This window comes from Apteryx mantelli, chromosome 3 (genome assembly GCF_036417845.1).
Source record: "Apteryx mantelli isolate bAptMan1 chromosome 3, bAptMan1.hap1, whole genome shotgun sequence".
NCBI lineage: Eukaryota > Metazoa > Chordata > Aves > Apterygiformes > Apterygidae > Apteryx > Apteryx mantelli.
The window spans coordinates 25,092,830-25,104,839 of record NC_089980.1 but is presented as its reverse complement, the minus strand read 5'-3'; the positions used below and the strand labels follow the sequence as shown (position 1 = coordinate 25,104,839).

At 35.4% G+C, this 12,010-nt stretch overlaps 1 protein-coding gene across 2 annotated transcripts in view; it reads left to right on the top strand.

Moving 5' to 3' along the window:
* LCLAT1 (lysocardiolipin acyltransferase 1) overlaps positions 1-12,010 on the top strand; it is a 127,783-nt gene that overhangs the window by 72,465 nt on the left and 43,308 nt on the right. For both annotated transcript variants that reach the window (XM_067292959.1, XM_067292960.1), the window contains one exon: positions 1,248-1,364. In XM_067292959.1, coding sequence (XP_067149060.1) covers positions 1,248-1,364 — 117 coding nt within the window. The remainder of the gene's footprint in view (positions 1-1,247; positions 1,365-12,010) is intronic.

Here is a 12,010-nt window from a genome sequence, read left to right as displayed (position 1 = left end):
GATTGTAAGGGAAAGGATTTACCACTAAATAATCAATTCCATTAAATTATAAAGCAGCAATGTGTTTTTCATTAATTCATCTTTCATCCCTGTTAATTGGTTAATTGTGGACGTTTCAGTGAAGAACTCCGTGTGAAAAGAGTTATTTGTTGCTAAAGCAATGATCTTGTTCCATAGATTTATTGCTGGGATTTCCTCTTTTAAAAGCCTGTAAAATCAGTTAATAACATATTTAATAAGTTAATTGATTTTCATGTTGCCATGGGAACATTGTATGTGTCTGTTTGCATTTTGCCCTTGATGAGGTGCAGTAGTACCAACCGTGAAAGAGTAAATGTAGCCAGCAAGGTCAGCTTGCCTGTTAACTGCAGCTACTTTGGAAACATACTGCACACACTAAGGAACAAATTGTTTCCTCTCCACTTGACTTCAGAAGTTTTCATTTTAGTGTCTATGTCTTATTTCGTTAGTGGGCTCTGTTAGCAATTGGTTCTTAAAACGTTTGTTCAGTTTTCTCTAGAGAGAATTTCTTTTGCCAGACAGTTGAAATCTGTGCTTTGCTGTGTTCAGCCAAACTGCTTTCCAGATGCCGTGCATATACTCTGCAAGCGGTAGCAAGCATGTTGCTGCGCAGGGCAGCTGGTTGAAAAATTAAAACAGGATATATATGTGCAGCTGAGTTTGATGAATAAAACATGTCAAGTTCAGAATGAAGAAGTAAAATACTGTTATAATATATTTGATTACCTATTTGCCCCCATTTAATTTTCTTTCCAAAATAAGTTTTATTTGGTTAAACATTGACCTCAAGGTATTTCTATACATAATATCAAACACATTACTGCATATTGTGCCTTTTGAGTTAAAAAAAAAAAAACCCTACTGTGCCAGTTAACACATTTTACTAGAAAATGGATATTGAGGTGTACAAAGAACTATTAACAAATGTTAATTTATAGGTTTCAGATTGCATTTGATAAATAAGAAAGATTTGCTGATTATTTTCTAAGATTACATGAGAGAGTAAAAGGGCCTTTCTTGCAGTCCCACATGTTGTTCTTCCTCATACCATAACATATCTAACCAAGAACACTCTTGTGGTCTGCTTCCATCTGAGAAGCTTTTGCACGTTGGTACTGTGTGAACTGCTGTTGTACTGTTCCTGTTGTATAATAATTAAATTTTATTCTTGGCTTGCATGCACACTGTTAGAAAATGGTGCCTCTTGTTTTCTCCTTTATCTTTAGCCAATACCAAAGCCCGCAGTAATGAATTTGCTGAAAGGAATGGACTTCGAAAATACGAGTATGTCTTGCATCCGCGAACTACTGGATTCACTTTTGTGGTGGAACGTCTAAGAGAAGGTAATGCTTCTTTGTATCTGTATATACTTTTTTCTTTTAAGATAACTAATCTCACCAAAGTGAAAGCAGATGTTCACAAAGCTGCTTGAAGCAATTTTAGAAATGTTTTATGTATCCTGATCACAAAAAAAGGTCTTGTTTGCAACCATACTTAAAATGATTTTAACATTTCTTTTGAGATTTGAGGTGATATATGAGATACAAATGTCATCAGAAGGAATGTAGGGAACAAGAAATTACATTCTTGCATATTTTTTAAATATTGTAGCTTAGCAGTCTACCTCAGGAAAATAGTGGAAAACATCCCAAGGAAGTTTAGCTTTATCATCTGTACAAGTGCTTAACCACAGGGGGTGATTAACACCGAACACTCACAGATATGCATGTAAGACTGCCCTCTCTGAAGAGCTTATGATTTTAAGTGTAAGAGCAGAGACAAATTGCTATGGTAGACCAACAAGGGTAATGCAGAGCAGCATGAAGATGCAACAAGTCAGCTGCCTAGTCATGGCTGGCTTTTTTGGGTGATGGTGATGCTGAGAAGCTGTGTAAGGTGGGAGTTGTGGTGCTTGGGAGAGTGATGGGTAAGAGGACACACATCACTTGCTTTTTACCTTGAAATGGTCATCCATCTCTGTATTAATTTGGGGGTAGAGACTGGTCCCCTGTTAACAGGGGAACAATGTATAAAGATATGATTGCCTGTTGGGTTGAAATGCCTGTGGGCTGTTTTGACAATGGGCATTTTGATGAGATTTCTCCCAGGCTTTAGGCCATAATAGTGTAAGCATTTTAATGGTACTGATGTGGCAGTGATTCAAACACAGATGAGCAAATGTTTAGCCAGTAAAATGCAGGATAAATGAATATATAGTTGAAAAAAATAAACATGTACAGTAGATATAAAGTGACTTATTTATAGGCTAGTTCTTCTGGGAAAAGCAATATTAGAGCTTTAACATGTTAGATACTGTCTGCCAAAGGAAGACTGAGATTATTAAAAAGGATAAAAGCCTGATGGTAGTTTTTTTCCTTGCTAGAAACCTTACTTGGATTTTAGAAATAGAGCTGACTACCATTTTTCCTAATTCCTACTGTGCGGATGTACAAAAGTCCCATTAAATGCATTAATATTTTGTCCAGCTGGACAAACCTAATAAAGGATGATGTATCTAATTGACCCTATTTTATCTGAAACCTCACAGTAGACATCTTGGATTTTCATGTATTTTGCATGTTTATTACTCAGTTTGCTGTAGCAAGCAATTTATCACATATATAATTTCAAAATCTTGTTTTGCTTAAAACTTTTCAGCACTAGATTAATCTGTGCTTTAATCATATTTCTGGCCTAGAATATAAATTTTCAGTTAAAGAAATGTTTTCAATTTGAAATATTATCAACTTAAAAAAGTAGACTCGAATTTGCTTCAGAAGCGAGCTTTGTGGTTATACAGTCAATTTCTAATTATATAAAAATACTCCTCTGTTGTATTGCTGTATGAGAGATCCATGCAAATTAGGATATTGGGTTTTAAAAAGGAAAATACTTGAAACTGATTAGCTGATTGTATGTGGTACAGAGCCAGGGAAAAAACATGAGCGTTCCTAGATTTTTTTGTCCAGTCTTTCAAATACTTTAAGTCCTACTTATATTTAAGGCAGGCTTGTGTGAAGTAATGATGTCCTTTTTCACATTGTCCTTTTTCAACATTGAATGTCACTTTTTAACATTGAATTCAGTGGGTGTTTGGTACATTGATAGGTATTATAAGCCCAAAATATTAGGTCTAAATGCTATTATGTAGCACATTATGGATGAGAAGGTAGCTCAACTATTTTAAAACACTAAATTGTTATTTACTAGTTTAAGACTTAGTTTTCCATTGTTTGTAAGCTTGCCAAATACTGACCATTTATGTTGAAAGAATTTGTAATGCCTGTAATTGCTTGAGTGTAAAACACTTCAGTGTATTACATATCTGCATACGTATACTTTTTTTTCGTCTGTAAAATATAAATGTCCAGGTAGATTTTTAGATACAGATAATACAGTTGATACTTAGATTTATCATGCAGGTCAGGTTTGACTCATTATTCATATTACTAGAATGCGTTTTGTACAATTCTATTAAAATTCTATACAATTTTACACAAATGTCTGATATTAGTAGTAATAAAGGAAGCCAGGATTGTTAAGAATTGGGTGCTAATATTGGGTCCCTATTTCTGGACTATCATAATGTTACAGTAGTAACAATACTCATAAAAATACACTTGCTTCCCTTTACTGCTCGTAACTGCAAACACAAAGGAGTGTATGTGACTTTAACCTGGAGGAGGGAGTGGTAGGGACTTTAACATCATGTTACGTCTTTGAAAGTATTTTTGGGCATAGATGACAACCTTATTGCCCTATAGCTCTCCTGTGAATACATTTTGGCTTGTGGCTGTTTTCCGTTCCTGAGGCTGAAGTGTCTTTACTTCAGGCCTTATTCTGCTCCAAAAATAGGTTGATGAAGAGAGGGGGGGAAATGTCGTTAGAAGTTTAACTGCCTTTCTAATGTTGAAAAATTAATTACATTTGGCAAGAACCTTGATTAATATGCGTCACAAGCTGTAGCATGAAAGAATTACCTGTTATGACATAAAAATAACTATGAGTGACCCTTCTGAATAGGAAATGAAGAATCTGAGGAAAAAGTAATTTTCAGGAAAATGTTGCTTGTATCAGTGCATGACAATTTGTTCCTAGGGGAAGTGCTGTCTGCACACTGATGGTATAGTCCTAGAAAGTATCAGTCCTTTGCTTTCCATAAGTGGCAAAAATTTCTGGACCATATGAATAGATTTTTGCCAATGATGACTAATATGCAAATTCCTCTGGCCCTTTCTCTCTCATATATGATCAGTATTTTCATCTACTTGATTGCTTTTTCCCGTAGCTGCTGTTATGGTGGTTTCTAAGTCATTGCTGGGAGTATGGGAGCTAAGAAGAAAAATCTAGCTATCCTCCACTAGTGCTACACCAAAACCAGGCTGAGAATAAAAAATATTTATGTAGTACATCTCCTTGGCTTTTGAGTATCTGTTCTTTGTTTCATGTTGCAGCTCTTCAGCAGTGAAGGCTGTTACCCCCAAGCTAACTTTTTTAAACAGAGGTCCAGGTAAAAGCTGATTAGTTTTTCCTTTCATTGTACTCAGGTGCCAAGAGAGTGAAAATACAGTTTTAGTTGTAGAGGGTTACATTACGGTTTTCTCATTCATATCAACCTTTGATTCACCCAAAAGTAAACAGAGACTATGAACATGCTTTAGATATATAATTAATCATACACCCAATAGAAGAAGGACTGCAGTTGTTCCCATTTTTAAGCATGAGAAGGACATAAATTTGATTCAAAATTGATTTTTGGAGAAGTGTGTTCCTTTGGTTCAATAATAATTTTAAATAGAATGATTTAATATAATTTTATTGTTTGTGCATGGTAAGAGAAAATACAGTATAGACATAAGTACACAAAGAATGAAAGATCACGTTAGTTGGACGGTAAAATTACTTTGCTACCTGATATGCAGTGTAGTGTATACTCTATACTACTATGCCTGAAGATGTGGGAAGTAAGAGAGTAGCAAAAATTTCGGTAAGGACTAATGGAGATTGAAAAGTATTAAATATAGCTAGACTAAATATGGATTAACAAAATATATGCATTTTTCACCCCTGTAAAAAGTTCATCCTTCTTGGAAATGGTTATTGAATTTCTAGTCAATTGTGATATTCTCTGCAACAGATAAAGCACGTTTGTCAGATTCTTCATTAATCTTTACTGATGAATGTTACTCAGAATAGCAGTAGTCTTTTTCTCCCATCATGCTTTAAGGTTTGCTTTGGCAAACATTCTGGTCTTAGCCTGTCAAAATACTTGTGGATGAACTCAATTAATTATACATAGTCTCTCTGCTGAAGCAAACTGGGTTACTTTGATCACTTATGGGAGCCAGAGAAATTACACTGTGGAAGGCGAAATCTTTGTTGACCAGAGTGACCATTGCAAACCCATGTGCTTTATTCAGAATACTATCACTTCTGTTAGTTGGCTATTGACAGAAAGCAGAGAGAAATAAAATAGTTGATTTGCTTGTTTCCAGTTCTGGTCACTTGATCAAGTAGATCATTTGACTTGCCTCAGTTGTTATGAGTCCTGGTCTGAACTGGCACCTGTTGAAAAATAATTAGAGCTTTATGCTATATTTCTTTGGGGAACAAAATTAGAACAATGGAGAGCGTTTTTGAAAAGACAGGGTCAGGGCATGTTTTGATATGAATGAGCAATAGATAAGGAACTCTAGACATCAAAACTAAGATTGATCTTGATGTTTTTTAATTTATCATTATGTACCTCCCTTTATTCATGTCCTAAATTAATCTCGTATCCTTTTTTAAGTCTGAAACTTTGAATGGATGTCATGTATGGACATGTTTTTGGCAGAATTTGGGTTAAGGCTAATCATCTTACTTTCCAAAATGTAGGATTTTGAAAATGAGAGGAATATGCAGGGCTTTAAGTCTTTTATATAAACACGCCTTTAACAGAATTAATTAAAAACATCTCTGATTTATATAATTCTTTTGAAGATCTAGTTTGTGAGATCCTTTTCTGAAAAGTCAGGAAGTTATTCAGAAGTTGAATATAGGTTTTCGGGCCTGGCCGTATTTTATGAAGTATTTCTAAAGTGCCAAGTGACGTTGAAAGTTCACATGGCTTGAATGTTCAGTTTCAGAGAGATGGAAAATAATAATAGTTGATTTGATTCAATATTGTCTGGATTCATTGAATTACACATATTATCTTGACATAGTATCTGTAATTGTAGTAAAATAGTCTGTCAAGAGAAAATAGTTGTTTACGAATATTTCTTAAAATTGCTTCATGGCTTTTAAATACTTTCCCAGAACTAAATAAGCAGAAGTGTTAAGATACAGTTAAGATCTTAAAGCATCGTTAGAACATTATTCATACTTTGCAAACAATCTTTTCTGTCATCATTAAATTTTAATGAATCTCTTGTTGATACTTTCTCTCTATATATCCATCAACAGTCTTTGATACTTGGATATACTGGGCTATATGTTTCTATCATGAGGTTTATATTTTACTGGATTTACAATATGATGAGGAATCAGAATTATTAGGATTAGTAGCGTAGTATTTCAACTTCAAATTTAATTCTGGTTCATAATCAAGCAACAAAAAATATTGTAAATAACAGTGCCAACTGCAGCATCCTCAAATCAAAAAAGATAAAATTTAACATGCCTCTTTTCATTCCATATCATTATTGACAGAAAGAAGCGGTGAATCTTATCTTTTTTTTCTATGACTTATTTAAAATTGGTACTTTTTTCCAGAAATAAATGTTTGTGTACACACAACCAGAAGTCAGCCACTGTTTATACCTGACTATGGTACTGCATTTCAGTACTTGCATGCAGGTATCCCGATCTGTTTCGTTGCTAGGTCAAGAAAATTGTATTTAGATGTTCAATCCAGAATATATCTCTGTGTTCAAATACTGGAATCCTGTAATGCTTACTGAGTTTTTCTGTAGATTCTCTATGCTTTTCTGGGAGCTATTGTGTTCATGTATGCATATTTATGTACTTAACTGTTAATGCCATTCATTAGAGTATGGTGCCATGTGTTTTTATAACACTTTTATATCTAAGACAATTCATAGGAAAGATTAGCAGTGGTTCCTGAGAGCTGATGCACATGCTTCTGTTCACCTTCATCAGGATGTGAAGTAATTAAACAGTTACACAGCAGGTCCTTGTAAGTAGAGTCTGGCTATGCACAACGCATACTGTAAGCTCCCATGCCCTAAAGCCCTAAATAGCTTAAGCTGTAGCTATAGCTTAAACTATAGCTTAATCCCTAAATAGCCTGTCTTTAGGAGGTGGTTCTGTCTTAAGCCATGCAATTGTCACGTGAGCAAAGATGCTCAGATTTGATGTATTTGTGTAAATGGTGTTTGAAGTTGAGACTCTCAGTTTAGTAATTCATTAACATTACCTTCCATCCTGAAGTAGCCAGAGTATACCTGGCGTGGAGTAGCTTCCATGGCTTTTTTCTTTCTCTGGCTTTGAAAGAGAGAGAGACATGAGGGCTGCTTTTATGAGTGGATGAAATCTTAATGAGAAATGCTACCAGGTTACTGCCAAAGGCTAGTTTTCTGGTTTAGATGATGTTTCTACTCTGTATCGTTCTGTATAGAATACCTATAGCTTACAAGATGGATGTCATTCATTCCTTCAAATGTAGCTCAAAGTAATACTAATTTCAAGGTGCATTATATTTGGTTTTGAAGGGAAAATTCATGTGGTTATAAATTCAGGTGTATAATAGATTTCTTGATTATACATGTGTGCATATGGATGAATGAAGGTACATATTAAATATACCACTTATATACACAAAGTTTGTTCCTTCTTCAAGTTAAATATTGATGGAGGCATATAGATTGTGGAAAAAGAAGTGTCTGTTGAATTATGTTCTGAGGATTTAAGGTCTCAAATTGAACCAAATAAGCAGGAGTGGAGCAGTTTTTAGGTTTGTGCCCACTTACTTTCTGTGTAACAGAGGTACAGGAAGTAAAAAGGCCCCACATCAAATCACAGTAAGGGTTAGATCTATTGTTTTAATGAAAGCTAGCCTTACTTTTTATGACTGAACACATTTCTGACTCCTAGAATAATGTTCTGGACCGATGCCAAAACTTCCACTGGTTTCTGTAAGCCCCGAATTTGCCCACTGACCTGCACTAATCTGTTAGTAGTCTCAGAATAGTTCTAACCTGCTTGTTGTGTTTTTCTCAGTTCATGTGTAAACTGAAACTAGTTTTGAAAATAGGAAAGTGTAAGTGGCCACATGAGCATTAACAATCAATTAATTTCACCTGTATGTCCATTGTATTTACAGAGATTAAGCAGCAACTCTCAACCATCATTCCTCAATGCAAGGAACTTCTTTCTCCCCCAGTTGTTTTGTTCTGTGTCTGTGTGCCTCCAAGAGTGATCTTACTGAGAAGACTGATACTTAGAAATTACAGAACTATTGTGAAAGAGCTTTGGACAATTTTTAGCAGAAAATGCAGCATTAGAGCTTTACTGTTTGCTATTATAATTGAACTGATAGTTTTATGAGAATTGGATCTGGTGCAGTAAATAGCATTGCCTTTGCAGATATAGAAATATCTGCATACAAATTGAAGCTTGCATGCCTTTTATGTCTTCTGTATTTTGGTAGAAAACTCCTAACAAATTAGTTCATAAAAATTGAAGACCTTGTTCAAAAACACATTTTTATCACTAAGCACATCCATGAAATTCAGTAATGCAGAAAATACAGTGCAGGTTGTTGGGGTTTATTACAAACATGGACCGTTTTCTCTGTTATCTGGAAGATGGGAAAGGGCAGCTTGACTTTTTCCAGAATTCTGGTAATTGTTGATGATTACCATATCTTGCAAACATCAGCCTGTGTTCAGTTTGACTTGCTTCTCAGAACGGGCACTGGTTTCCTATTGGATATTTTCTTTCCTTTGATACAAATTGAAGTTTCTTTTCCTATCTCTTCCTTCTTATATTATTAGAGTAGTATTCCTCTCTATTAGCCTCAGCTCTGTGGCAAGCGGTCCGTCATTTCAGTCATCCTGGGAAAGATTTGTTATTTTCCAAGCCATTCTCTTCTCTCTGCTCCCATCCTTTCCCTTGTTCCTCCTCCCTCACTCTTGAGACTAGAGTGCAGCATTCCATGTGAGTATTCACCGTTGATTCATATTGGACTTATTGCCTGTAGTATTTTCAATTTGGCATATTTTTGTTTTTGTCACCCGCACCTCCATGGTACTATCGGAAATATTTGGGGTTTAATGTTCTTGAGCCTATCAAGATCCACCTACTGAAGTGTAATCTTCTTACACTGTCTTATATATGAGTCGTGGCTTGTGACAAGCAGATATAGTATGTGGTGGATCATTTTCCATTTGCCTCCTCACACATTATTAATAATCACTGTGGTAACCACATAAAAAAGTTATCATTTGCCAGCAGTTACCCCATAGTGGTATTAGGGATTTCAACTGTTTTCCCTTAACTTAAAATACACAATATCTGTGGTAACTATGTGGTAATGTTTGGCGAATGTGGGCTTTTTAATTGCTTCAACTGGAGGTGTGGAACAATGTTACCTCATCAAATCCCATTCATGTAAGTGAAGCACTTGATTGGCTGCAGATGAGTTCAGGAAAAATGATTGTTCAATAAACAACTGGAATTAATCTCTTCAGAATTGAAAAGATGTTCCTGCCTTTTTTGTTAATGTTATCTTCTCTTCAGGAGAGTTTAGAAAAAAAAAAAGTTACTCTGGTTGTTTGTGCTATTTGGTGGGCTGAGAACATGTGTAATGAGGTATCTCTGCTTGTCTAGGCTTGGTCAGCATCTCTCTGGATAATCATTTCAAAAGTTTGGCTATCAGATCAGACCATTTTATTTTAGTCAATTTTTTCTTCCTGTGGTGTCCCTCACAGCTGTATAGTAAGCTTAGCACAGTGTCTTGGAATACTTTTGGTGGTCCACTGAACCTTCACAAAACAGCAAACAATCTCATTTATGTGCTTTTTCAAAACAGTCTCATGACCAAGCTGGTCATAATACTAATGTATACTGAATAGAGTAAGACTTATCAAAGGGATTCTGTTTTTTGTTTTTACATCAGAGCACTAAGCTTTTTGTTTGCTTTTAAAGACTTACGGCTGCAGGACAGATAATAGGTGAGCCTCAGGTGAAGTTCAGTTTTATTAATTACCACTCTTTCTTGTCAGCTGATGATCCATGTTTTGCAGATGATGCTGGTTGGATTAGTGGCATATTTAATTATTGCTGAAGTTGAAATTAATTCCTTTAAACACAGGAATCGGTAGCATATTGATATCTACTTATTTCACATGCATTACCAGATGCTGTAGACAACATACTCATTTCTGAGCTCTGTTTATTAGTAAGGTAGATATTTGCTTCAAGCGGTCTTGAGTAGAGAGAAGCCTAAACATACTTTTCCAGGGCAAAATACTGCTTTAGATTTAGTTAGGAGATAATGTTTCCTGATGTATTTTATTAGAAAAATAGCAGCATCTAGAGGCTGAATAGACTAATCCCAAATCAGAGTTCCATTATGGAAGAAATTCTCAATCATATTTGATGGATTCCCCACTCTTCTACTTTTTGCAGATGCTAGCTGTTTTCATTTCCAGCTGCATTAAAGTTGCTGCAAAAGTATTTTATGTATTTCTGATATCACTTTTCTATATGAGTAATTGCTGGCAGAGGGAGAAGGTCCATGGAGTTTCAGTTACTGAAAATGTTGGAACCCTCAAACTGTGGATATCAGCCCCCAGATCTGTAAGACAGTAATAAAACTTTCAGTCTCCTCTGCTTGCAAAATTTGCTGTTTATATATCATTAAGTCTTAAGCAGATTGTTTCTTTCATTCTTTACTGCTGTTGCTGTTTCAGCTCTTCTCCGCTTTCCCTCCTCCCCTTCCCCTGCTGTTATTTCCAGGGCATACAAAAATTAGCCCAGCATCATTCTTTTCCAAGCTGACTCAGATCCTGGAGTTTGGCAGTCATTTACAAAGCTCTACTCCAGAGATGCTGAGAGCAATGCCACATTCATAAGTCCTGGATGTTGCTATGGTACTGATACTGAAAACCGAAAAACATAGAGGGCAGAGGAGCTTGGGAAAAATTATGGTGGAATATAAACGCTTTTTAAAATAGATTTTTATCAAAACACAAACTTCAGCATAAATTCAACTCTTCACCTCATTCATCACCTTATATGTAATCTGAAATATTGCTGTCTTTGAGACTTATTTTGTCAACCTTTTCCTGAACTGTAGGATTCTGGAGGGCAGGAAATAAGGTCTTTGCTCTTAATGTTCTCACCAAACATTGGTAGATAGGGGAATGGTTTATAAGCGCATGTGCCATGCCTGTTACCTGAAGTGCTGTACAATGTGAATTAACTATTATAATGAAGTATATCACAGATTACAGGTATAAAATTTGAATATATTTTCCCATAATTTCATTTTTCTGTGGAATAGCTACCAGTTAAGAATTGGAGAACTGTATTTGATACACCTTCTCTATTGTAGTATCTCTTCCCCAGTCCCATTTCATACTGTTAAAGCTAATGCTCATATTTTAAAATAAGCATTTGTGAAATTTATATTGTCTATATTTAGACATCTGAAAAACTGTTGTGTTATTTGTGTTGCTAATCATTTTTGTCCTTGCAGTATAACAATCAAAGTGAGTGCTTTTAGTGATTATAAAACAGTTCCAGAAGCAGGGACCTGAGAAGCCTTCTGCTTGGCTTATTCTAATAAGTGGTCCTTCACTGTGCTGTTCAGAAAAGGAGCCAGCCCATCCTGATGGTTTCTGGCATTGCACAGACAATAAGGACATCTATTAGGAGAAAAGCATAACATGCAAAACAAATAAAAGGAAGAGAGACATTTTCAAAGACGCTTAAGAGACTTTGGAATTTGTGAGCAATGGCACGTTTTTGTTGCCTGGAA